General features: G+C 42.6%; 2 protein-coding genes and 1 non-coding gene across 4 annotated transcripts in view; 1 reads left to right on the forward strand and 2 right to left on the reverse strand.

Moving 5' to 3' along the window:
- The window catches only part of gpc5b (glypican 5b), a 70,078-nt gene extending 48,882 nt beyond the window's left edge, over positions 1 to 21,196 (reverse strand). For both annotated transcript variants that reach the window (XM_085436443.1, XM_085436442.1), the window contains exons 1-4: positions 20,800 to 21,196; positions 18,605 to 18,766; positions 12,489 to 13,036; positions 1,227 to 1,409 (exon numbers count right to left, since the gene is read on the reverse strand). In XM_085436443.1, coding sequence (XP_085292569.1) covers positions 1,227 to 1,409; positions 12,489 to 13,036; positions 18,605 to 18,766; positions 20,800 to 20,977 — 1,071 coding nt within the window. In that variant the 5' untranslated portion in view covers positions 20,978 to 21,196. The remainder of the gene's footprint in view (positions 1 to 1,226; positions 1,410 to 12,488; positions 13,037 to 18,604; positions 18,767 to 20,799) is intronic.
- Positions 21,197 to 21,968: 772 nt separating this feature from the next.
- trnam-cau (transfer RNA methionine (anticodon CAU)) lies at positions 21,969 to 22,041 on the reverse strand. The gene has a single exon. It is a non-coding gene; the product is annotated as a tRNA-Met (tRNA).
- Positions 22,042 to 22,507: 466 nt separating this feature from the next.
- LOC146688934 (histone-binding protein N1/N2-like) lies at positions 22,508 to 27,666 on the forward strand. The gene is made up of 14 exons (XM_085437041.1): positions 22,508 to 22,722; positions 23,122 to 23,166; positions 23,267 to 23,380; positions 23,633 to 23,713; positions 23,984 to 24,090; positions 24,845 to 24,918; positions 25,167 to 25,237; positions 25,366 to 25,439; positions 25,527 to 25,715; positions 25,930 to 26,102; positions 26,184 to 26,261; positions 26,351 to 26,422; positions 26,881 to 27,012; positions 27,465 to 27,666. The coding sequence occupies exons 1-14, from the start codon at positions 22,685 to 22,687 to the stop codon at positions 27,501 to 27,503; spliced, it is 1,287 nt and encodes a 428-aa protein (XP_085293167.1). The 5' UTR covers positions 22,508 to 22,684; the 3' UTR covers positions 27,504 to 27,666.
- The last annotated feature ends 284 nt before the right edge of the window (positions 27,667 to 27,950 follow it).

Below are 27,950 nucleotides of genomic sequence, written 5' to 3' on the forward strand. Positions count from 1 at the left end.
ATGCTCAGTCAAACTGGCATTACCAGTTGGAGAAGCTAACTTTGACTTATTTGACTAAGTGCTCAGCTAAGTCTTTATTGCACCAAGGATGTTGAAGCCTGTGACCACTGACTCATGTCATTAGGAGGCATGCCGAGTGCCCAGTAAATTTAATAGCTGGTAGTTTTTTGGTTATTATTGCAATAAATACACAAAAGATTAGCTTCATACCAATTATTCAGTTATAGAATGGGGATGGGCAATTAATTTTTCCCAAGGGGCTACATGAGGAAATGGGACCGTTTTTGGAAGCGCCGATATTAATTTCATTTCCTTATAGATTTAACGTTGTAAGCTTCCACGACTGTCCCATCTACTCATGTGGTCCCTGGGAAAATTCATTTCCCACACCTGCATTAGTGTTTAATTTTCTAACACTGGTTGTCAGGTTCTCTAAGAGAACAGAAATCAGTGTTGTCTTAACCTCAGCATTAAGTGTAGCCAATATTTCATTTAACCAACTGTCATGCGTCACATGGATGAAGAACTTTGATCAAATATTTAATGAAGGGGCATTTTCTTATCAGCCACAATTAGCAGTGCAATTATGTCTGTGTATGTTTGTTTACCTCTCAGGAATCTACTCTAAGTCCACAATGTTCTCTCAAAGTTGGACGACTACTCTATTGCTTCCTCCAACAGTGTGTGCATGCATGCATGTGTTTGTGTGTCGTCTGTTTGTCTACAGATTAGCCACAGAAACTTTCTCATCACTCTGAACCAAGCTGCATTCTGGGTATCGGTTGTCCCGCCAACCACAGTCTTTGTCTGGCACTGGATCTGTATTCACACTCACATACATGCTCACGCACACACACAGACTGAAAGGAACCCCAGATTCTCTAAAGAGAATGAGGCTGTTTTTAGCCCATCTAGGTACAAGGCTTTTCTAAGAAGCTCCAACTGCCAGGCTGGAAGAAACCCATGGCCTTCCTTCCTCTGTGTCCAAAATTCAAATGACTTTATTATTGAGGCATATGTGTAACGATGCTTAGGGACCGGATGCTCATCTTTTTTTCTTTTTTTTTTTGAGTTTGAAGCACTTTAACATTACATATTTAAACTTTTTTTCCCCCAGTTGATTTGCATCCACATGACTACATGTCATATTCTAAACAATTATAAGTGTAGCCAGTATAAAGCAAACCAAACATCATCCCCAACATCAAATTATCTCTTTTGCTTACTGTGGCTGTGATGCGTGGCCCATGCAGCTGCGCATGTAGTATGGCATCATTTACATGGTGTCTCACAGCTAAGAGAGCTAACTCCATGCTGTTGTGGTTGCTGCTGGTTGCTAAAGTAGCAGCTAGGCGTTGAAGCAATACCACCAGACTCCCCCAGGGGCCACCCAGCTCAGATACACCCACCTAGAAAAAAAAGAGAGGAGAAAAGACGAAGAATGAGAAAATGCAGATCACATACAGTGCTTCCTCTGAATCAGAGAAGACTATCTACTGTATATCTATATATCTATATATATTCTCTCTAAGTCTTTACTCAAGATGAATTTGAATTTATTGTTGGATTTCTGTCTTTGTTGTCTATGATTTCTATCTGTCTAACATTTCACTGTGATTTTGTGCTTTTTAGATATAATTCAATTTAACTTAATAACTGAATTTCTCTTTAAATACATTGTTTCCTCCGCCTCTCTCTTTGCTCTGCGTGGGTTTTTCTTTCCTTCTCATTACTGAGGAGGATAAACATGTTCAGAGTTGTTGTTTTTTTTAATCACACTTTCCTTGCATCCAAGAAACTCTCAAGTGAGACGAACAGTGCCATCTTCTAGTTTTGTGCTATAAAGAATTCCCCCTGGGCGCTGGTACAGCTGTCCAGCAAATTTCAAAGCAGACTAGTAAGAAGCACGGAAGAGACTGCCAATTCTCTTGGCAATGCTCTTGTTATCTGCCAGTCAAAATGTAATGTGGGAATGATCTGTTGGTGGTAAAATTCTCTGAATGATTCAGCAGAATGAGAGATGGCTGCATTAGTGCGAATTTGGTAACTGTCTCGCCCCTTGACAGCGGGATACAAATTCTCTGGTGCCTCCCACGCATCTAAAACACTGTCTTCTTCAAATCGCACACTGAACCCAAAAGGGAGTCCAGTAGGTTCTGCAGAGATTACAAATGAGAAGATTTAGAAGAGCAAAAGTGTCACTGCAACAATATATGTAAAATGTTTTCTTTCTAAAGCTGATCTAAACAGGACGAAACTCACTTTTCTTGCTGGGTTTATTCACTGAGCACAAAGAGCAATCGGGTGATTATCTAAGATTAGCATAAAAAGTGTAAGCTAGCCTGACTTTAACCAGTTAAAAAATATATGTACCAGAACCTCTGGAGCATAGACTGTACAGTGGGGAAAATCCCCTGTTAAATTTGTAACCTCGCTCACTTTCTGCACCAAGTACTAAGTCATGTTTTGCTTGGAGATCAAACACTTATATCACTCCATAACGATTTAAATCGATAAATCAATATATAATTATTTTGGTTATTTTGGCTGATATTCTGTCTCTCTCCATTAAAATTCAACTACATTAAAAATTGAGGCTGTTAATGTTTTTGTAACTGAGCCAACTTACAAGTTCAGCAGGGGATCAAATAATTACACTGACCAGCCATAACATTATACCCACTGAAATGTGAATAACACTGATTATCTCTTCATCACAGTACCTGTTAGTGGGTGGGATACAGTGTATTAGGGAGCAAGTCAACGTTTTGTCATCATAGTTGATGTGTTCGAAGAAGGAAAAAATAGTTAGGCGTAAAGGATTAGCTTTATATGGCCCAAACTGTGATGGCTAGGTGTGCGGGTCAAATCAGCAAGAGTGGGAGGAAGTGCCTTTCAGTTCAGTTCAATTCAATTCAATTCAGTTGTATTTACACAGCGCCCTCCCATTCTACTTTTAAATGCTCTAAGAACAACACGTAAGCCTGCAGTGCCTGTGCAAAGTGCTCTTATAGGGGGATATGGCACCATAAGGTCATTATGATAAGATGGGAACTGCTTATTTAAGACCTTGTATGTGAGGAGCAGGATTTTTAATTTAGTTCTGGATTTAACATGGAGCCAATGAAGGAAGCCAATACAGGAGAAATCTGCCCTCTCTTTCTAGTCCCTGTCAGGACTCTTGCTGCAGCAATTCTGGATCAACTGAAGGCTTTTCAGGGAGTTTTTGGAAAAACTTTATAATAATAAATTACAGTAGTCCAGCTAAGAAATAATAAATGCATGAACTATTGTTTCAGCATCACTCTGAGACAGGATGTTTCTAATTTTAGAGATATTCCACAAATGGAAAAAAGCAGTCTTACATACAGTATTTATTTTACATTGAAAGACAAAAGAGTAACAATCTGGTTAGATACAATAGTTCTAAATTTTTTATATCCCAGTACAATGACCTCAGTTTTATCTTATTTATTTTCATATTATTATTTTATTTATTTAGCTTCATGGAAAGATACAGTTGGTTATAATCCTCATAACACTAAAAATGTATGCTATGGCTTCTAATGATACAAGCTTCAAGATTCAAGGTTACTTTATTCATACCCGTAGGTACATTTGCTTTACAGAAAAATGATAGCATGTGGCAGACACTGGAAAATAACTCAAAATGTTAGAAATATTCCAGTGTTAGAAAATCAGCACTGCTCAGTGTTATGGTAAATGGTAAATGGCCTGTATTTATATAGCGCCTTACTAGTCCCTAAGGACCCCAAAGCGCTTTACATATCCAGTCATCCACCCATTCACACACTGGTGATGGCAAGCTACATTGTAGCCACAGCCACCCTGGGGCGCACTGACAGAGGCGAGGCTGCCGGACACTGGCGCCACCGGGCCCTCTGACCACCACCAGTAGGCAACGGGTGAAGTGTCTAGCCCAAGGACACAACGACCGAGACTGTCCAAGCCAGGGCTCGAACCGGCAACCTTCCGATTACAAGACGAACTCCCAACTCTTGAGCCACGATCGCTTAACGGTGTTAGCCATTGTTAATCTTCAAAACTGACTAGGTTACTTTTAAACATATAACACTGTCAAAAGTGTTAATTTAACACTCAACAGTGTTGTATTTAACACTCAGAGGTGTGGACCCATATAGACACTCTCCAGTGTTAATTTAACACTGGAGATTTTGCTGTGAGTCCCTTTACTCTCTACATGTTTAAGACTCAGATTAAGTAGAGTCCTGCACTCCTCTATTGGGCATATATGCAAATTGCATTGGATCCTGATCGTGACAGCTGATGTTCAATCGCTTCCATAATCACTTTTCTGGTGATTTTTTTCAAAAACCTTAATCACGACTGAGGTAAGGGCAACAGGCCTGAAGTCGTTTAGAACTTTTGGACGACTAGATTTAGTGAGTGTAACCACGACAGCGTCTTTTCCAAAAAGAGAGTGCACATTATGTATTTGCAAGGATTTATTAAAAATAACATGAAATATAGGATGATGTTCTTAAGCACAATATTTAATTAGGCGGCCATGAATGTTATCAGGACCCTGGCTCTTGTTAACATTAACTGTATGAAAGGCCTGAGCTCAGTGCTGAGTACCTTTCAGTTCCAAAATATCCTCGCTAAAATCAGAACTAAAAACAGCATATAGCACATTCAAGGCGATTGCGAAATCTCTGTCTGAATTAAAACCGTCAAAAATGATCTGACTGCTGCTCTGGGGAATTTGCAGCCTTGCTATACTTTTGTCCAGGCAAATCCAAAATCCTTTGCAGCAAATTCGCTTTCAAGAAGATTTTTGTAACTCTGTTTTGCTTTCAGGATCTTTGGTGGCTGTCTGAAAGTCAGAAACAGCCCCCTCTGTCACGGTCCTGGGTGAGACTCAGTGTTTTGTATTTAATTTATATTTATTTGCTATTTGTGATTTTAGATTAAATTAATTTAATCAAATTTTGGAGTAAGCTGGAAGCTAGGCTAAGTGACCAGGAGGGAAGATCAAGATGGAATAACGTAAGAATCCAAGGTATCACAGAAGACCACAGCTGCATGTGTGGAAAGCATATCAAAAGAGAAGCTGGAAATTTGTCAGACAGTTGACCTGAACATAGAAAAGGCACTTTGAACTTTGTTTTTAAAGTTACCAGCATGGGCCCGTCTGTTATTCATAGTGGTCAAGTTCACCAGCTTTAGAGCCCAAGAAGATGTTCCTTATACCAGGAAACATGACTAAGCGAGATGACTCAGGAAGCCTTGTTGGGAAAATACAGAAGCAAAGAAAGCATTAAGCGAGAGGAAAACTACACTTCCAAACTCCCTTTCCTGTGAGGCTGAGAGTTTTCTACATGGGAGTGTCTTAAAGCTCAGCAGAAGAAGTCACCAAGGATACGGCTCCCGTTGGGCTCCCTGTGATGGTACACAATAAAATGAATGACTCAATGTGGCTCACACCATGAGCTTTGAAATCGACGGGCCAACCAGCAGAAACCCATCAGCAGGGATGAAAAGCAAAACTGGTCACTTTCAGAAAGCAAGAACAAAGAGATGCTCACTATGTAGACCAAACGTCCCATCGTACCGTGAGGTAACAACATTACAAAAGCTTCTCTTTTCTTAACATTACGTTATGTCCTCTGATCCCTTATAGAGACAAGATCAGTGACTATAGGACAGATTCAGAACACACAGTGGAGACAAGTATACAAATGACTCTTTGTGCTGATGTCTTAAACAGAGACACAAAACAGAGATGAGGCAACAATCGCATTACTGTGCATCTGTGACTGCTGGACAATAGTGATCACACAGTGCTACTTAGAAGACTCTTTAATGCTAAGACATAAGTATTCTTGTTTTACACACACTGGACTATGAATGTGCTAATGACTGCATGGACCAATTTATACGTGTAAACGAGGCCCCTTCGTGAGCAATGCAGTATTAGAAACTGCCCTCAGAAGCAGCAAACAGAGACCTCAGAACAAGAAGACCTTCTGATATTGATCTGTTCTATCTTCTACATGTAATTTTTTATATTTGATTAGCTGAGGGGAAGGTTTTTTGCAAACATGTCCTTCGTTGTAATTATATAATGGAGAAACAGACAGCTTCAGTTAGTCTAGTATCATACGATGTGAAGGCTATTACTAACTAGGGGAAAAAAATCGGTCCAGCATAGCATTGTTATAGTTTGCAAAGCATTATTGTCACTGTCAATACACTGACACCAAATACAGATTTTATAAAATAAATTAAAATACTCATCACCAAATACCATCACCACAGGGCTAATCACCAAAATCCTAAGATAACATTAGCCGAACAACGTTACATTAAATCGACTCAAATGGAAACCATCCAACACTGGCCACATTTAGATTACCAAATCTATTTTATAATTCAGAGCAAGCAAATGGCTCAGTCAAAAAACAAATAGGACGGCATCCTCCTTTCATTTACAACAAAACTGGTGGCTTCTTGGTGATGGCACTGAATTCTGTGACTGATTCGAACTTGTGGTGACTAAGTAGCTGCCCACAGCTTGAGGGTATCACACATTCACCACCACTTTTGATCTTAAGACAATTTCTGCAAACAGTTGCAATCTGACTGGGACTGACAGCAATCGCTCGCAGTGAGGTTATTAAAGGTTTAAGTGATGAATGCAGAGAATCTGGTGATTCCCAGTAAAGAGAAATAAAAGGAGAAAGGACAAAGCTGCATAGTTTTCTGTCACGGTCCTGGGTCTTATGACCCAGTGTTTTGAGTTTTAGTTCATTTTGATGTTTATAGTTTATGTTTAAGCCCTCCAGGTTTTCTAAGTTCATTTGTTACCATGCCTAGGTGATTTTAGTTCTTATTAATTCCCCCCTCGTGTTTCCAATCCATGTTAAGTCTCCCCTGCTCTTCATGTGTTTCATGTCTGTGTCTTACGTTGTCAAGTTCTGGTTGTCATGTCTGCGTTTCATGTCTGCGTAGGAGTCGTGTGTTCTTGGTTCTGTGTATTTAGCTTCACTGCTCCTGTCATTAGGTTCATGTTAGTCAGCTGTTTCCTCATGTGTCTCCACTTCCCCTGATCATCTCGTGTGTATTTAAGTCCTCTGTTTTTGCATGTCATTTGTCAGGTCGTCTGCTCGTCCATACCCTCACTTCAGCATTCTATGTCAGTTCACCACGTTTAAGGTTTTTCATGTTTAGCTTTAGTTCACCCAGTTTAGGCTATGGTTTAGTGTTCACCTGTGTCCTGCTGTTTGTACTCCCTTTTTGCTGGCCTCAATAAACGGCTGATTTTCTGTTAACTCTACGCCACGTTCAGTTTATGGAGTTGCGTTTGGGTCCGTTTGCCAACACCTACAGTCTGCCCTCGCCAGACTGTGACAGTACGACCTGACCATGTCGGACCCAGCGACCCCTGGTAGAGACGTAATCCAAGCAGTGGAGTCGTTATGCTACCAGTGGAGCCGAAGCTCTAGTGAGGAGGAGAGGGAGGAGTTACTTTACTCGTTGGGGACAAGCGTCACGGTTTTCCCCTGGTTATGGAAGGCGCTACCCCCTCTGATCTCGGACTTCTTCCGCACCATCCTCCCAGCCTGCCCTCGGCAGCATCAGCGGTCCGGTGTGCGGACTGCGTCACCACAGCAGCCGCGCAGCCTACCCTCCGCCTGCTGTAAGCATACGAGTCGGCACGCTAACCGGGCCGCCGCCCAGAGATTTTGCCCCGAAGACACCCGTAGACAGTGATTTGGCAGGGACCTCTGGTGTAATACTTAGAGGGAGGGAGACCTCCACAGACCTAAAAGCTAATTGTGTGACAAGAGGGGGGGAGGAATTTCCTCCATTGTCCGTTACTTCGCCTGGGGTTCCATCTAAAGCTGAGTTGCCTGTGGCTAACGCCTCCCTTCCTGAGTCTGCTCTGCTCACCTACGAGGTGCTTAAAGTAGACACTTGTGCTTTCACAGCGAATGAGGATTTTTTTAGAGGAGGGTCATGTCGCAGAGCATATAAGAACGGAGGGTGAGACGAGGTGTGATCATGTTTTGCCTGCTGCTCCTGTGTCCAATGAACTTAAAAATAAGAATGCTGGTCATGACCTCATGTTGGGACTTAAAGGTGACAACAGGGATTCTAATCAGGGTAACACGAACTGTGAAATGTCCCCACCTAAATTCTGTTTTCCCCACAGTCGTGAGCAGGGTGTTTTTGGACTGTTTACCTCCATACCTGCCGCCTCTACTCAGAGGATTGAGTCTGAGACCAGGGGATACGATTCCACTATTAATGACCATGTAGCGTCCCCTCACGGAGTTACTTTGACACAGTTCTCCGAGGTTTCTGTGAGCACATTATCGGACAGGGTTTTGAGTCCCAAGGTTAGTGTTAACACCAGCACACAGCCGGAAATGTCACCCGTCTCGGCTATGGTTGCTAGCACAGCATTATCCGTACCCATTTCACCATACACTCTACATAACCCCCTTGAGTTACAGTCCACCTCTAGCGTGGTCCCAAGTCAATGTACCACTTACCGCTATCAGACTGGTCAATTCTCATCACCCAGATCCATATCTGAATATCTCATGTTCACCCAGGGACTTCCCCCTGGAGGTTTAAGTCATGTTTTTGTGGGTAATATAGTAATCCTTGTTTTCCCTGTGGCTGACCCAGCTTACCTGTGCCATAACGTTATGTCATTGATTGAGTCTGAAGGGCGGAATGTAGACACAGGGCTTTCTGTTTCTGAACCTATTATGTCAACTAACATGGGTCTTGCAGTGACTGGGCTGGTCTCTGCCTCAAGACATCTCACACCTGTTTGTTTCTGGACTGATACCTATAAGATGTCATGTGAACGCAGCCGGCCTGTTGCCACGTCAGCTGGAGGGTCCGAGGGGCCCGTTCAGCCACCTGTCTCCGCTGGAGGGTCCGAGGGGCCCGTTCAGCCACCTGTCTCCGCTGGAGGGTCCGAGGGGTCCGTTCAGCCTCACGCCGCGTCAGCTGGAGGGCCCGAAGAGCCTGTCCAGCCGCCACCTGCGGCCGCCTCGTCGTCGTCTGGTCCAGCCTCCGCCTCGCCTGGTCCAGCTTCATCCGAGTCTTCATCCTCGTCTGGTCCAGCCTCCGCCTCTGCCACGCCTGGTCCAGCTTCTGCCTGTGCTTCGCCTGGTCCAGCTTCATCCGAGTCCTCATCCGAGTCTGGTCCAGCCTCCGCCTCGCCTGGTCCAGCTTCATCCGAGTCTTCGTCCTCGTCTGGTCCTGCCTTCGCCTGGTCGAGCTCCAGCCTCTGCTTCGCCTGGTCGAGCTCCAGCCTCTGCTTCGCCTGGTCGAGCTCCAGCTTCTGCTTCGCCTGGTCGAGCTCCAGCTTCTGCTTCGCCTGGTCGAGCTCCAGCTTCTGCTACGCCTGGTCCAGCCTCTGCATCTGCTACGCCTGGTCCGGCTCCGTCGCCTGTGGCTGCCACGCCACCGTCTGGTCCCGCCTCGTCTGGTTCATCTGGTCCTGCCTCGACTGGTCCTTTGCCCACCGGGCCTCGGCCAGTGCACCCGACACTAGAGAGCCGCCTTCCGCCGGCCCCCTGAACTGCTCCGTCGTCGCCTTCGCCGCCGCCGCTGCCTTCCGCGCGGCCGGCCCCCTGAACTGCTCCGTCGTCCCCTTCGCCGCCGCCGCTGCTTTCCACACGGCCGGCCCCTGAACCGTTTCCATGTCGCCACCGTTGCCGTCCGCACGGACGGCCCCCGGAACTGTTTGACCGTGAACTCCTGTGCCGTCACCCTCCGGGTCAGCCCCCTGAGGGGTTGTGGACTGGACATTTTGTTTTTGTGGCCTTGTTTCTGGCCCTCCGTCCTGGACCCCCGCCGCCCGCCCTTGGTGGGTTGTTTTTGGTTTTTGTTTTGTTTTTTGTGGTTTAGGGCATCTGGAATCCGCCCTTGAAGGGGGGGCTCTGTCACGGTCCTGGGTCTTATGACCCAGTGTTTTGAGTTTTAGTTCATTTTGATGTTTATAGTTTATGTTTAAGCCCTCCAGGTTTTCTAAGTTCATTTGTTACCATGCCTAGGTGATTTTAGTTCTTATTAATTCCCCCCTCGTGTTTCCAACCCATGTTAAGTCTCCCCTGCTCTTCATGTGTTTCATGTCTGTGTCTTACGTTGTCAAGTTCTGGTTGTCATGTCTGCGTTTCATTATGTTTCCTGTTTTATTTTGGAAGGAGTCGTGTGTTCTTGGTTCTGTGTATTTAGCTTCACTGCTCCTGTCATTAGGTTCATGTTAGTCAGCTGTTTCCTCATGTGTCTCCACTTCCCCTGATCACCTCGTGTGTATTTAAGTCCTCTGTTTTTGCATGTCATTTGTCAGGTCGTCTGCTCGTCCATACCCTCACTTCAGCATTCTATGTCAGTTCACCCCGTTTAAGGTTTTTCATGTTTAGCTTTAGTTCACCCAGTTTAGGCTATGGTTTAGTGTTCAACTGTGACCTGCTGTTTGTACTCCCTTTTTGCTGGCCTCAATAAACGGCTGATTTTCTGTTAACTCTACGCCACGTTCAGTTTATGGAGTTGCGTTTGGGTCCGTTTGCCAACACCTACAGTCTGCCCTCGCCAGACTGTGACAGTTTTCATACAAGAAACTCACTTATGAGACTCAGACCATACCAAAGTCATAAGTGTCAGTGACTTTAACTCAAGGTTGAACCCATATGAGGATGCATCAGGTATTTCTTATCACCAGAATAATCTGTGATGTGTGGCATGAATTCAATCCTAAAAGTAGGGATTATATTTTCTTCTCAACATCTCACTTATCCTACACTAAGACTGAATGTCTTTTTAATGTTAAATGATTAAGGATATTGAGAGAATTGGGTTGTGCTGAACTGGGGGAACGGATCTCCCTCACACTCCAGTTTATTTGGATTTGGGGAATTCAAAACAACAATAATAGATTTTCATTTAAACAACCACTAACTCCTCTCTCGCTGAAAACATTTAATTGTGTCCTTCAGACCAGTGAAACTCTCATGGCAATCGCAGTTATAGCAAAGGATGGGAATGCTTTAATTATAAACATGTCAGTTTTGAATCAGGACTCTAATCTTTTTACTTCAATTACAGCCAGAAGTTTAGAAACAATACTTCCGCATATCATTCCACCAGATCAAACAGGATTTATAAGACAAATATAGGTGTAACACAATATTATGTAATATGTAACACACATGAAAAAGTACTGAGGCTAATTCAGGTTCTGATGATCTTAATGGCTTATAAATCAGTCCCAGTGGCAAACACATTTCTAAACTATACATCGGATTGCAAGAGTTAAAGGGGATACATAATGGAAAACAGGAAAAATGGGGATTTTATGTTACAATTGGAAACAGGAAAAGAAACAGTGGAAGGTTAATTATAAAGTTCTTCAAGGTTATGTGCTGGGACTAGTTCTATTTACATTATACATTCATCCCTTAAGTGTTATTATTAAAAGGCACAGCATTAATTTTCATTGCTATGCACATGATGCCCAGGTGACACACAGCAGAGAGCACCACATTCCCCAAAGTGCAATGGTTATACTAAAAGTTTATGATAAATTATACTAACGACAGCTGCCTTTTATTACAACAATCCAAACGCTTTCCTGCAGTTGCACAATTTCTGTAAAAATAGAAATACCCTGCCTCAGGGTGATGCTGGAAAACTAACTCATGCATTTATTATTTCTAAGCTTGACTGTTATAACTCATCATTATCAGGCTCTTCTGAAAGCTTCCTGAAAAGCCTTCAGTTTAACAGCAGCTAAACTGAATGCGAGACCATTTTTTTCCATACTAGTTTCTCTTCATTGGCTGCCTGTTAAATCTAGAATATACAGACCCCCCCTTGCTAAGTTTAAGATTAGGCTTACACTAGGTTTGTAAACTGTTGGGAATCTTGGATTGACTATGCATCATCATTTGGATCAGTTTTTATGTAATCTGATAATTATTTGAGATTATCAGATAATCATTTCCACTCCATAGTTGGTGAGCTACTCAAGCTTTTGGGATCTTCATTACTTAGAAGTACAGAGGTTAAATCCACATTTGCCATAAAAGAAAATAAAAAATATAATGTGAAGCTGGATTGTGGAGTTATGAAACACCACGTACATTTTTGGATCCGAGAAAAAGTTTTCAACAAAAAGAAAAAAGCTACCAAAAAAAAAGTTCCTCCTGCTGTTTTCTCTTTAAGTTTAATTACTTTTACAGCCTTTTGTTGCCCAATATTGTTTGAGATGTGTGACCAAATTGAGCTAATATGAAAAAGTAAAATGTCACACTTTCCATGCTTGACATGTTCTCGATGTTCTGTTGTGAATAAAATATGGCATCATTGGTATTTAGTTTTACTTACATTCCAGCAGCGTACCAACTTTTTTCGAACTGGGGCTCTAAATAATAGGCGAAGGATGGGTTTTCTAAAATAGTCAACTTCCAAAAACTTACCAGACATCCTCTCATGATGTTGATACACAGTCCAGTACAGGGCCGTATCAGTGTGAGTCCTCTGCAGTGGGAACAATACTGCATCCTCACTAACCCTCGCAAACAGTCTCTGGATAATGTCGCCTTCTCGGTCGCGTTCACAACCTCTCCAGCCAGTCTCAACAGTCGGCTCAGCGCTCGACCCGGCCCGAGTGCTCGTGACAGGCTGCTGACGAGTAGGCGAGGATGAGGTCCAAATGGGCTGACGTCCCGCCGTGTCATGCGCAAGCAGTCATCGTGACTGGTTGAAAGGGAGTTATAGGTACGGACTGACATTTGGCCTATACCAGGGTTGAGCAGGCGGCGATAGACCAGTGGGAAGAGGTCATTGTAGAATCGACGCACAACACTCTCCAAGGAGGAATTAGTGTCTCCAGAAAGGTGCCGTTTGATGTCAGTGAACAGCTGAAACACAAGAGGGCGACAGTCCGACGCCAGCGCGGAGTAGGCACTGTCAAACAGAGTGCTGGTCAGATTGGATGTAAAAGAAAGTAGCATCTCAAAGTGTTCTGGAACGAGAGAGAGAAAAGATGGAAAGATTTTTGTTTTGTTAAATTTATTAGCCGTGTGCACCTGAGCCAAACATCTATGGAGCTATCAAAGATAAGGGTTAGCAAAGCTGTCTAGATATGCGAGTGGTCTGTTTCAGGACCCTTCATGTTGCTGTCCCAAGATAGATTCAAGCAGCAGCATTTCTGTAAGATGGCTTTTTCATATACAGCAATTAGTTGTTGTTATTGTGATCATTCTCATCAGGGAAGAAAAAAGTCAAGTGTTTGTTTTAATCATATGCAGAACAGTTAAGCTAAAATAACTCTATAAAGATGTTTCTGTTGGGCCCATGATTCTGTGTTTATCATGGGCCCAACAGGAACATCCTTATAGGGTTATTTTAGCTTACAGACTGATCTTCCACTTGCCACTGGCTTCTTCGATTATTTAGGTCTTCTTGCGGCTGGACTCCTCCATACTGGATGCCTCTGGGGGCTTAACACTAAAATAAATTCACATCATTTCAAAATATACGATGTTGCAGGTATAGGTTTCTCTAACTGCAAAGAACATGTCTAACTGTCCTTGAACTGACTTCATCAAAAATAGCTCAAACTTAATTCATCCCTGAGCTCGTTTTCACTACCCTGTTATCTATAGTCAGGTGATAATGAGGGGCCCAATCTCATGATCCACTGTGTTTCCCATGTCAGGCATGGGCTAATAAAGAGGACACCACCCTGCCCCTTTTACAGGGGCCGTACGCCTGCGGTGTGTGACGGTGTCTTTACTTTTGAAACTTGCCTAGTAAAAAGGGTGATGTCAGTGTGAAGGCATCCGGATAAAGACGGAGAGAGAGGGAGAGGAAAGAGACTGGATGAAAGAGAATATAAGGGAAACCTTTTTATGTCGCACTTTCACAAGTCACTCTTTCAGCCACTGTGTATGTCGCTCTCTGTGCGTGTGCGTGAGTTCACATCGTAACAGCTTTGTCATTTGCAATCACAGCCGCAGCCAGCCAACTCCTCAAGTGACGGCAATATATGCTGTGGTCAGTTAAGGCGATGAACACATTTGAACGGCCTGGAGGCAGCGTAGCGGCAGTGGCAGGCCTATTTAGTCAAAAGCACTGAGTGAGAACATTTCACTTGCATGTGTGTGCGTGCAAAAGCCACTCAAATACAGAGGGCATCAAGTGACATGGCAAAGTGTGCTCACGTGGGGTCATGTGATTAGCTTTTTAGCCCCTGTGATTGGACAACAGCTGCGATGTGAATGGCAGGACACGAGGGTCTTACAGTGCCAGGAGAAACACACGCAAGCATGCAGACACATATCCACATGCACACACACAGACACACACACACCAAAGTAATCCAGAGTGTGTAAATAGAGCCTGACTACAACTGCTCTGGGCATGTCTCAGTTTCTCCAGTGGGCTATAATCACTGCACTTAAGAGAGGGGGTCCTTTGAGACTCTGCTCAGCTGTTGAGGGACACTGCTGTCCTGCAAAATGAACTTAATTAATTAAAGGGTTGGTTAACCAAAAACATACCACAAAAATCCCTCATTGGTCCATAAAGATGTTTGGGTGTATCTGCACAAGTTTTAGAATAACAGGTTGTCAAACAACAGACACCTAAGCATCCATGACACTGTTTTCCAATTTTGTGGTTAACCCCCCAAAAAAGAGTGGCTGAAAAGATCATTTGACACTTAAAATAAACACATGGGACATATACACATTAAAGCACCAGGTCTAATGATCCTAATAATCACAACCCCAATAAAGCCCAAGTTAGATCAATGAATGGCTAAATAAAGCCTACGCTTCTCACCACCCTGTCAAAGAATGCCTGCTTTCCACAGTTTTTCCATGTTTCTGAATCTTATTTATTTCCAACTGTGCTGGGATAACTACAGTGATTCCAGAACATGATAGGTCTGTGGGGCTACTGAAGTCCTGGCATTAATGAGAAGACGGTTTGTGCAGCAAACTAAACTTGTCTTCTCTTATTTGCTCTAGTTGCAGCATACTTTGTCTCTTGGTGTTTGGCATTCATTTTACCCATGGATGGTTCAGCCATCCAGTTGAAACTGAGGCTGGGTGTATTCAAATGTAGAGGGGGTTGGGGTGTGGGGATAGAGATGGAGCAAAAAGAAAACAGGTAAGTGTTTGCTCGTCTGTCTGCTGGGTTTCATCAGTTCTACCATTCTCCTTTATCACCACAATGCATGAGCGCATACACATAGAAGCTACACGGTCCCTCCTGCACACACACACACACGCACACATGCACACACATGCTTACACAAAACGGTGAATAGCAGTGAGAGACAAGTGGACAAGCAGAGTATTCTTCCTCCTATTCAGAGCAGGCCGTTAGAGACCGGCTGTTGCCCACAGCAACAACACTTTGCCGCGGATACGTACTGAATGTAAACATTCTTCGTCTCTCGCTCTCTCATTGGCCAAGAACAAAACCTGATTATTGCAGCGACAGAGACAGACAGACGGAGAAAGAGAGCAGAGAGTTGTAACAAAGTTTTCCGCTGCTCCCTCTGAGAGTTTGCTCTCTCAAAGACTCAATCGAACATCAGTTGTTTGTTTGGCTAGCCACTGCGGCGCCTCACAAAATAAACTGGCCTCACACCACCACCCTGACACAGACTAGCTATTTTGTGATGAACGCACAAAGTGAGAATGGCAGAGGGGGGTACGGGCTCTCGACAGACTTGTTAAAACATCAAAATCACGACTGCTATTAAAGTCGCTTTGGTGGAGGCCCTTTATTTGTGCTTGTCAGTCATGAATCGAGGAGAGAATGAATGAACCTGGGCTTCATGCTGAAGGAGGGGTGTAGCTAAATACTGCAAGATGTATTATCCTTAATGTGGAAATATTTTTCAGATTTTTATTGTGGACATTTATACTTTGTAGCGATGACAGGCAAATAACCACAAGCAATGGAAAGTTGTGAATATAACTACTCTCAAGTTTGAGGCGAGCAGTTGAGGCAACTACCAGAAGGAGCAAAGAAAACACATGATGGATTCATGTGCAATCAGTGTGATTGCAATAAGCACTAGAGATCGACTGTCAGCTACAAAGCAATGGGAAGCTGATAATTTAATTCACATGTGAGGGGAGTTTTAGTCCTTAGGTTTAGTCTTAAAATAAGTTGGATATGTACAGTCATCACAGGGAACTGTGCTGTCCCCTCTTCTCTTCACCCTGTACACCTCTGACTTCTGCTACAACTCTGAATTATGCCACATTCAGAAGTTTGCAGATGACACGGCCATCATGGGGTGTATCTGGGATGATCAGGAAGAGGAGTACAGAAGTCTGGTGAGGAACTTTGTCGCATGGAGTCACACAAACCACCTGCAACTCAACACCTCAAAGACTAAGGAACTAGTTGTGGACTTCGGGAGGTCTAGAGCAGGTCCACTGCCGGTTCAGATAGAGGGGGAGGAGGTGGAGGTGGTCAACAAGTACAAGTACCTCGGGCTGTGGGTGGACAATAAACTGGACTGGTCATGCAACACAGAGCACCTGTATAAAAAAGCCCAAAGCCGACTGTACTTCCTCAGGAGGCTGAGGTCTTTTAACATCTGCAGGAAGCTCCTGAGGATGTTTTACCAGTCGGTGGTTGCTGGAGTACTTTTCTATGCTGTGGTGTGCTGGGGGAGCAGCACAGCAAAGAGGGACTCATCCAGGCTGGAGAAACTGATCAGGAGGGCTAGCTCTGTGGTCGGCATGAAGCTGGACACTCTGGTGACAGTGGCAGAGAAAAGGACATTAAAGAAACTGATGGACATCATGGACAATGCCAGACATCCTCTGCACACGGCCATAAACAATCAGAAGAGTCTGTTCAGTGACAGGTTGCTTCTCCCAAAGACAAGAACTAACAGACTTAAAAACTCCTTTGTCCCACACGCCATCAAACTGTTTAACTCCTCTCTGGAGGGGAGAGGGAGGGGAAACAGGAGGACAAAGGAGGGGGGAACAACTAAGCTGTAGTGCCTCTTCACCTCACTGTACAATACCTTTTGTGCAATACTTTTGTAAATAGTCAACGGTGCAATAGACTCAATACTTGAAATGTGCAATTCACTTGTATTTTTATTTTTATTCCTATTTATTCTATTTATCCCCTTCGTATATTTTATTTATATTGTCTCTGTATTTATATATATATGTGTGTGTGTGTGTGTGTGTGTGTGTGTGTGTGTGTGTGTGTGTGTGTGTGTGTATTATATATATATATATATATATAATATTCTGTAACTCTGTAACTTCTGTCGGTGTTGTGCTTTTTTGGAAATCGAATTTCCCAGAGGAACCCACCCGAGGGATTAATAAAGTTCTATCTAATCTAATCTAATCCAATAATAAAGTTTTCTCAGGACTCTATGCATTCCTGTGAAACTAAGTGCACCCCATGATCCAATAGCTATAAAACCACTTTCAGCAGCAATAACTTAAAGTAATCACTCCAGTACGACTTTATCAGTCTCTCACATTATTGTGGATGAGGTTTGGTCTCTCTTTGTTTACAAGGTTGCTTCAGTTCATTGAGGATTGGGCATTCATTCGTGCGCAGCTCTCTCAAGGTACCACGGTGTTTCTATCAGGTTGAGGTCTGGATTTTGACAAGGCCATTACAACACCTGAAATCTTTTCTTTTTTAGTCGTTCTGTTGTTTGGGATCATTGTCCTTTTGCATGACCTCATTTAGGCCGCCAAACCTAAGCTGTTGAACAGATGGCCTCACATTTGACTCCAGGATAGGTTTGTATACAGAGAAGGTCCTGTTGCTGAAAAACAAACCCAAATAATTACCCCTCCACCACTGTGTTTGGTTGGTATGAGGCGTTTGTGTTCATATGTTTTTGTTTTCCATCACTTTGGTCTTATCCCAGAAGTCTTGTGGTTTGTTCAGATGCAATTTTGTGAAGTTAAACTGTGCTGCCATGCTCTTTTTTGGAGATAAAATGCTTTCTCCTGGCAAACCTTCCAGACAAGCCACACTTGCTCAGTTTTTTTCTGATTTTACTGTCATAAACTTTAAAATTTTAAATGCCAACTGAGATGTAGCTCTTGCATTTTTGGAGCTTCCTTAAACAAGGGGTGAATTTGCTGAGACATCCACAAGACCGTGGCATTTTATTTATACACGCTTGAATGCTCAAGACCAACGAACTTCTGCTTTTATTGAGGTGCCCAACACTTGCTGCTGATCAGTTAAAGTGCATTTGATTAGCAGGACCTGGCTGCTACTTGCACTCTTAATTTCTATGGAAGCAGTAAGAGTGTGCTTTGTTTTTCACAGTTTGTCAGGACTGCATAGAGTCCTGTAAAAACGTTCTTTTTCATGACCGTACAGATCCTCCAGCTACACCGTTCTCCAACACTAGTTTTGTCTTCACTAATGCAAGTGTTGCAAGGCAACAGTTTTTGTGATTTGGAGCTATTTCAATAAAATGTAATTGAAATTGAGTTAAAAAGGAGAAATCAGTATAGTTTAAGAATTATTTTAATTGTATGAACTCAATTCAATATCCCTCCCTCACCTTGGTACGCCTTGATGTGTCCAGCAATCAGGTACTTGAGTTCGAAACTGTAAGATCGCATCTTCTGCTGTGTTTCACTGCGAACAGCTGCCATGTAGCTGTCCTCCATCTTACTGGTACAGCAGCTGGGCCCAGGGTGGACACACACTCGGAGAGACTCATCTGAAAGACAAAGGAATTATATACCTTTAAAAAAAAGGCCTGGATACCAGGTCCAGGGCTTATTAGGTCACAGAAAATCGTTCAACACTCGACCTACTATACTACTTCAGCAGTTTGCAAATTTCTTATTGTTCATATAAATATGAACATATGTGAAAGACAGAGAATGATTTGGGGCTTAGCTCAGGAACTTTCTGCTACTAACTAAAGGTCTATATTTTGTCCACATTTTATCATCAACAAACTTTATTAGCCAGTCGATTAGTAAATCCAATCGGTTATTTAGAATTTAAAAGCATGTGGTGCACAGAACTTTGTGACCTCAAAAATGCTTTGCACAACGGGCCTGGTGGGAGGTGACATGATGACATGAGCAGCGAGTGAAACTTCACCACTCACACCAATGTTTGTGCATTTGTGTGTGTGTGTGTGTGTGTGTGTGTGTGTGTGTGTGTGTGTGTGTGTGTGTGTGTGAGTGTGTGTATGCATGTGCGTGTGTGTGTGACTAGGAGCAGTCTAACTTTGACAGACTACTGTAAACCAAGCTGTCAAGCAGCTGACTGAGATCAAGGGGTAGAGAGAGATGAGGGGAATGGACTGTATGCAGCGCACAAACACGCTCACACACAAATAACAAAACAGTGCCAAACCTTGGGTCATTCACAGGCTGATAATAGAAGAATTTTGGTAGTGTTGCATTCAGGGTTTGCTTTTTGAACAGCAGGTAAGTTTGAAGCTGCATGCATCCAGTATTGCTCTCTTTCACCTTTGCAACAAGATTTGAAACTGCCCCAACAAATAACCACACCAGAACGGACTGAGCAGGCATGATTCAGCAAACCGTGCTGACTTATGTTCTAGTCGTAATACAAGGTCTGCTTGTTGATAAATTTTCAGCGCTTTGAGCTGCACTGCACTCACCTGTAGATGCAGTTTAGTGTCACACAGATCAAAAGGTGGAACCTTCACAAATTTGCAGTAAGTGGATCTTTATGCTGTTTTAAGCTCTTTTTAAAATGCATTATTTTCAAATTGAACTATGGGCGTTTAAGGGCAAATACTTTTAGTGGACAGTTCAGCTGAAATTTGAAGTTTAGGATGTGGAAGCAAAGATCACTGACAAGCCTGGTCGGTTGTGCCTTCATGCTGGCACATGTGACTGACATCTTCCTCAAGCTAATCTATTCAGGGTCACACCAGATCACTGAACAAGAAGAAGATGCACCTTTGCACAGACATTTTCTGCAAAATACCTATAAATAGTAATTACTGTGTTATTAACCAGTGGTAACCAGCAAGTAACACTTTCATAGTAAAGACAAGTACAGCTTTTAGGTGAGGCTTATAAATGGTCAAAGCATAAGTTAATATGTCTATAACAATGTTGATTGCCAGATCACACTTTGCGTTTTCTTGGAGAAATCTTAGTGACAAAGATAGCACACATGGGAATGTCATAAAATGTGAATGGTATAATACGCGTGCGCGGACACACACACACACACACACACACACACACACACACACACACACACACACACACACACACACACACACACACACACACACACACACAAGAATTTAAAAGGGAATTTATATTTAGAAAACAAATAGGTGATGCAAGTCCTCCCGAGAGGACTTTATTCATTTATTCATTTCTCAGCAAACTTTCATTTCTCTCTCACATTAAAGGGTTGTCTACAGAGATGATCCTCCCTATTTAAAATGCGGCCCCTCATAGTGGTCATAACCATTTTGGCTAAGTTTTATTCACGCTGTATTCACGTGTTCAATCATAAGTCTAACAGCAATAAAACAGCCAATCAATGTTAGGCTGTATCAAGACAGATTACTTAATTATTAGGTTCTTTCCACTGATGCATGCAGGCAAACAAAGCTCTGCTCTGGCCTCATTTATAAAAAGCTGGAAAAGTTTTTATATATCATGTCTTTCTAAATTAAAGTATAATATTTTAATAAATCCAAGTAAAGTTTGCTAAATATAATAGTTCCAAAGGGATTGACTGACTGACCTGGTCCCGGTCTGTCTGGCACCAGCTCCACCGGGCCTATTTGGCGCATCATGTAGGCTGTCTTCACCTCATGACAGCTGTCTGCATCGGCTGATCTACCGCCAGCCTCCGGTAGAAGAACAAAACACAGCAAAATTACCCAAAACAAGTCCACGTTTTGAAAGGCTGCACGGAACATCGCAACATGTCAGAGGGAAGTTAGAAAATCTGGACGGTTATTATGAATTCCTGAAAGTCGCACCGTGCAGTGTGACCAGAAACTTCATCTGCAGCCACTAAGTCTGTCTGCAGCCCAGTGTCAGGCTCAGCGCCCTCCTCCCGCTCGTCGACTCCCTCTCTCGCTTTACTTCAATTACTTATTACTGGCATGAGCGGCCCAATGCTTCCAAACATTGTTTCTGTGGTTGCCATAAAGCACTTAAGGAAAAAGCCACTTTAACTTGGCGTGCTTTAACGGAATAATTGGTTTTTAAAAAGTTTTCTCACATTTTGCTCATTTCCAGGGTCCACTTGCTTTTTTATTACTTTTTAAAAATTCATTTATTTTTTATTGTGGTTATATGTGGCACATTGCACAGCTGGCGTTTCTATAAATAAGATGCATTCAATTCAATGAATTTCTGAGAGCAGTCGAATGAAGTGAAGAAGAAAATGGGATTTAAAAGTAGAGCATGGGCGCCACCTGCTGAGAACTTTGGGTCTAACAGCCGAAAAAGGCTCTGATTAAAGCAGATATTGAGCTATCTGACAATTGCATAAACTATACATAGAAAATATATACTGTATCCCGTCAGCTTACATTCTCTGTAATACAGGACTTGGTATTAAGCAATGCCATTCAGATGTCTCATTTTTTTCTGTCATTCAGCTCCATATCTTGATCGGTGAAAAAAATGGTCTAAAAATAACTCGCTGTACACTTCACACGTGTTACTGCTAATTTTACTAGGAAAAATCAACCGTCGACTCTGAAGAGGCTAACATTACTGCTTTTAACAGTTTTAATTTGTATTTTGACTAAATGAAGAGGGAAACCTTTAATCTTAAGTTTCCTGAATATATGTTAAATTCTTGTTATTGTTTCTTTCCGTTTTACTAGTGTGACGACTAATCTTTTAAGAAACAAACGGCAAGAAGGGAAAAAGCATTCAAAAACGACGAAAAAACAGTGCCCCGTGTGAGGCTCGAACTCACGACCTTCAGATTATGAGACTGACGCGCTGCCTACTGCGCCAACGAGGCCACACGAGAAGCTGCGATACCAAAACATACAAAAGAATCACAATCAGCCCTAGTTTCACAATTTATTTAAAAGGTTGAGATTCGAGTAGATGTATACACACGTCTACGGTAAAGGATAACCAGTACTACATGTCGTATTAGAAGTAACCTTGCATTGTCCTACATTTATTTTGACAAATGTAGGTTGTGGCTGTGTTAGCGAGCCAACTTGTAACTGTATATGGCTAAAGTCTCTTAATGTATCTGATAAGGACATTTTTATTCATGACATGTAATTAATTGTACAGCCATTACAATTTCTAATTATAACTTTAAAATGTTACCACCCTCGCCCAGTCCCTTATTATTAACTGTAATAGCAGTACTATTATTTCTAATGCCAACGTGTCGTAGTGTTTCGTACGCTCATTTTAACCTTAACAATTGTCTTTCCTATGGACCCTAAACGCATCACGATAGTTGCTACGGCCCCTTTAAATCCAATCTCCCGCGTTCCAAGTTAAGCGGAAATAGAAATCCTTCTTTTCTCTATTTAAGCGCGCCAACAAAGGCTGTCCTATAGGGTCTGTCTGTACTTTATTCGCGGAATAACAGACCGTTGTTTATTGTCCTTTTCCGGCGTCTTTACTGCCTTTCTGAAGATATGCCAGAGGAAACGTCCGTCGCGTCGAGCTCTGAGAGGTACGAGTCGTTTGTCATTTTTCACTCAGGTCCACAATAACGTATGCAGGGAAAACACAGCTTGCTAGCCCTTAGCTGAATTACGCGGAGAACGTAGGCAAACCTTGATGATAGGTGTTGGATATAAGCTATTTTAACGATATCTCCAGAAAGTGATACTCTACAAAAAAAACAACTGCGTGCTTAGCAGTACTTCACGGCAGCTGCACACGTTGATAACATAACTCTGCCCTCATACTGTTAAGCTAGTTGGCTAACAACTGCACGATGCTAACAGCAATGAGGCGTAGCTATCTTCGGGCATTTACTGAGTAGTGAAAGTTTGGAGCGTGGACTCTGTACTTCAGAATCAAGTAACTTGCATAAGCATTGACTGAACTTAAGTTTAAACTATTGCAGTGCAGAGGAGAAGCCATGCTCATCGACAGCTGCTGCAGCAGGCAGGTGAGTATCCAGTTTAATGGCAAATTGTTCCGCAACTGTTAGTCACTTAGTCTAACAGTTAGTCAGTATAACTAACGCGAGTTTTCTGTTCCTTTTGTAGCTCAGTTGAAGTTCTGGAGGAGGCAAAGAAACTGATTGGCACAGGGAAAAGGCATCTGGTGATGGGGGATGTTGTTTCTGCTGTCAATGTTTTCCAGGAGGCCTGTAGCATGCTGTGAGTAAGACTTGATGTGAAACACTAGTGCTGTCACTGTACAGTTAGAAATTGAAACTTGATTATGGATTTTTCTTTTCCCGCTGAAATGGATAGATTTCTGTAATATTTTTCCAAATGGAGTAAAGTATTTTAATGTATTATTTCAAAGGATTAAATTTTACTTTAGCTTCATAACTACCTCACTACATTGGATTACAATTTTATTTAATAAAAAAACAAACAAAACAACAAATACATTTCTCCATCTAGGGCTGAAAAATATGGGGACACTGCAGATGAGTGTGGCGAGGCCTTCTTCCTTTGTGGGAAATCTCTGTTGGAACTTGCTAGGTTTGTCAAATTTCTTATCTTAAACATACTCCCTAAAAGCTGCACCTGTGAAAATAATACTTAAAAAAAAAAAAAATTATTTAAAACTTTTTTTTGTTGTTGTTGACACAGCATTATTTCAAAGGAATAATGTTTGCTTCTTAGCCTACAAGAACTGTTCATAGTGACAGCTTTTGGACACGAATTCTATTGGTTCCTTCATGAACTGCACCTATTTTTGACTTCAGCAATATTGTCTATGTTGGGTTGTTTTGTTTTTCATATAAATAGGATGGAGAACAGTGTCCTTGGCAATGCCCTGGAGGGAGTCCCAGAAGAATCAGAGGAAGAGGAGCAGCCCAGCAGCTCAAATGTTGAGAGTCCAGACAACCTTGATGGTCAGTATTTAGGTGCTGCAGATTTTTTTTAAGTGCACAGATAATTTTAGCATGTGTAGTAAGATTATATGTAATGAAAGATGGGACCTAAAACTGCCTTTGTTTACATTTAGTACTAGATTTCCAGTTACTGGGCTTTTTAAATTTTTTTAGACTTTATTTTACATATCAGTGTCTTACTACAATCCCTTCTGCCAGAAAAGCGCTCTGGCGAAATCGTCAGTAGAATCAGCTTGGCTATTTATAAATCATTATCTGAAAGATCAAGTTATATGTGCCACTCTGGTGCAGAAAAAACAAGAGATGAGCTGCGACAGCAGGTATGTGACGCAATGGCAGAGAAGGAAAAGGCTGAGGATCCACATTCTCCTGTGACTGGGGATGAGAAGAGCTTATCTCAGGAAACTGAGATGGATGGAGTTTCTTCTGTGAAAAGTGTGCGGGAAGGATCACTTGGAAAAGAAACTGAGATTGAACAGAAGGCTGACAGTTCAGAAGAGCAGACTGGCAATGGGACTGGGGTGAAACCAGTGAGAGGATGTGATGAGGACAAAGAGGAAACGGAGGGTAGTAGAGCTTGAGTCAAAGAGCACCTTCTGGTGTGTGGATGGGTGCACAGTTGATATTTAAACGGTCCACTTCAGCAGGTGTCGCAGTGGTGAAGGGTGGAAATGCAGGCACAAATCTGTGGTGCACGTTTCTGACTTTAATACATGAGGCGATGTTTAGAACTTGTATAATTTTGCTTCAACAGATGATGATGACGACGATGATGATGATGATGATGATGACGACGATGATGATGGAGAGAAAAATGGACAAGATAAGGCGAGTTCCTATAGAACTGTGCAATGAAGTAAATAATTTGCAAGCAGTGTAGCTACGTGTTTCTTTACTATGACATTATGATCACAAAGATCTTAATTCTTCTGGATTTTAACTTAAGAATTGAAAAACATTTTCCTACAAATGCAGATATCAGGTGCCTGAAGTAGTTTGTACTGTAAATGTCTGCTGAATAGTCATGATTGGGTGTTAGTGGCTATTGACCAACACAGCTCCCGCCCTCCTTTCAGGAAGAAGAGGAAGTTGGGAATTTGCAGTTGGCATGGGAAATGCTAGAAGTAGCTAAAGTCATCTACAAAAGGTATGGAATGATTTGGTTAAATGTGTATGAACATTTGCGCTTGCATGGTTAAATGGGTGGTTAGACTGCATTGACTGTTATGTGACAGCCTGAGGCCAGCTTACAATTTTAAAGCTACTTCTGCACAGAAAGGAAAGCACAGAGGATCAGCTAATGGCAGCCCAGGCATATCTGAAACTTGGAGAAGTCAGTGCTGAATCAGGTATGCTGCTGCTCCTGCAAGATGTAGACTTACTGCCCTTACAGTCTCCAATGCCCAAATCTCACTGCTTGTCACTCCCACCCATAGGTAACTATCCTCAGGCACTTGATGACTTCCAGGAGTGTCTTGCCCTGCAGCTGAAATACTTGCCTCCCCACATTCGTCTGTTGGCTGAGACCCACTACCATGTTGCTACTACGCTCTGCTATATGGATCAGTACAGCCAGGCCATCCAGCACTACAACAGCTCCATAAAGGTCATTGAGACCCGTTTGGGTAAGAATTTACTCCTCCCCTCAACTGAATATTTTATTTTTTGCACTTAATATATGAAATCCAAATAATGATTGTGATTTGTAGGTATGAATAGCACTGCATCTCTTTGGGAGAGGACACGACACCCACTGAACACCAAAACATAAACGGTCCCAGAAGGCTGTAATTGTGTTGTCTTCCATGTTGTGACTTTCTGATCTGGTTGTTGGTACAGCAATGCTGCAGGAGGTGATCGATGCAGCCGAAGGCGCAGATGGAGCAGCAGAGGAGAAAACTGAGCTGGATGAGCTAAAGCTGCTTTTGCCTGACATCCGGGAAAAAGTGGAGGATGCCAAGGAAAGCCAGAAAACAGCCAGTGCTGCCTCACAGGCCATCCAGCAGACACTAGTGGGTACACAGGATGGTGAAATTTGCACCTGGGTTTACTAGTTCAGTAGTCTTGAATTGTATTTGGCTCTCCTCTTTCAGGGTGGTGCATCAACTTCATCAGCATTCCTTTGTGAAAATGGCAGCACTTCATCGGCAGCTTTTGCAACAACCAGTCAGGTAAGGGTACTGTATGGTGCCACATGCTAAATAAAGCATTTTGCCACCTGTGTTACTTATTTGGTGGGATTCAAACTTGTGTATTCTAGGTTCCAGTTAAAACTGAGAGTTCCTCATCTTCCAAAGCGGTCTCTGACATCTCTCACCTCGTCAGGAAAAAGGTGAGGCTCTCTAATATGTCTCCCACCCCCCTTTGGCTTCTTCTCAGTGAAGAGGAAAAATGGACTTTGCTTTTTCTCATGCCAATCATTTAATCTGTGAAGGAATAAACCTTCAGCGTGGAATTGTACTGGGTTCAATCAGTGCATTGAAGCTGTGGCATGTGCTGCTTGTCTTTGTTGTGAGGTCTGTCTTTGCTGGTTGCAGTTGTAAAATTCATTTTTAGATTTTTCTGCAGATCAGTGGCAAGCCTGTGTGGTGTGGCTCCTAACCAGAGCTGTGTGCGCATGTAGATGGGACTTTATGCTTGAAATTAAGCTTTGATTTGGTGTGGCTTGTGTGCATGGTTCATTAAGTTATTATTTTCCTAATGACTGGTAATGGATCACTTCAATTTCGGTTTGTGTACAGAAGCCTTCAGTCTTCTCTTCCTCCCTGTCCTGGTTTTGTTTCTGCACAGAGGAAACCAGAGGACGAGAGCCCAGTAAAGGACACTGATGCTAAACAAGCGAAACAGGAAGCCACAGTTAATGGCAGCGGTGACTCTAGTGCCAGCAACGGCAATGGAGTCCAGGAGGGGAAATCGCAGGAGGCGAGTGATAGGCTTATCTCTTACCTTCTGAAGCAGGATTGCCCTGTGATACTACTGCTGTAGCTGGCTGGTGGCCAGGAGTCCATACCTAAATGTGGTTTCTGGTGGAACAAGAAGACTCCTTAGTTTCATAAAGGTTAAAACTGGACGCATGCGAGAACTTGGAGTGGGTCCTTAATTGAGTTGTAGTGAAGGAGGTTTTCTCGGTCTTTGAATGATTTATCCACTTAAACTACACAGCATCAATCTTGCTGTAGCTGAAGGCAATTTTGAAAAAGTAAAATTCATGCTTTCTGTGAAAGTTTACCAAATGGAACAAGTGAATATCTGACAAACCTGCAGGTTTAAAATTCTTCACTCATTTGTCGCCTCTTATGTTAACATTCACTAATTGCAGTGTTTGTTTTGTTTGTGGTTTTTTTTTTTTTTTTTTTTTTTTTTTCCCCTTCTAGTCTGCCACCCAGTCTGCATCTGTCGAGTCCCCGGCGTGACAGTCTTCACCTCTTTACTGAGCTCAGAAACCAGCACGTCATGCCTGTCCAGCCCCTATACACCTTTCAGCACTCTTGTTTCTGTAAATAAGATCCATTTTCATAGATTTGTCTGTCAAGTTTTTGTATACTTGTAGTAAAAATAAAGAATCTGCAGATGTAACTATGCAATATTGATTTCTTCAGTCCATTGATGTCACACCTGTAGTCCCTTCCAATTATTTCACATGAAACCATCTATGCACTTATGAGCAGATGTCCAAAACAACTTTTGGACTGTATAAATTATGTAAAGAACCATTTTCACAGAATCTTTCACCACCCTACATATTATTGGAAGGCCTCCCTATGAGAGTAAAGTAAGAGACAGAAGTTGAATCAATGCAGATAAGAAGGGGTGCTTTCTGTATGGCCATGTCTTTCAGCTCCTGACTGGCCTGGTATGTT

The sequence above is a fragment of the Copadichromis virginalis genome, linkage group LG17 (genome assembly GCF_057382275.1).
Source record: "Copadichromis virginalis isolate Kocher_CV1m ecotype Utaka linkage group LG17, C_Virginalis_male_GT1.1, whole genome shotgun sequence".
Lineage (NCBI taxonomy): Eukaryota > Metazoa > Chordata > Actinopteri > Cichliformes > Cichlidae > Copadichromis > Copadichromis virginalis.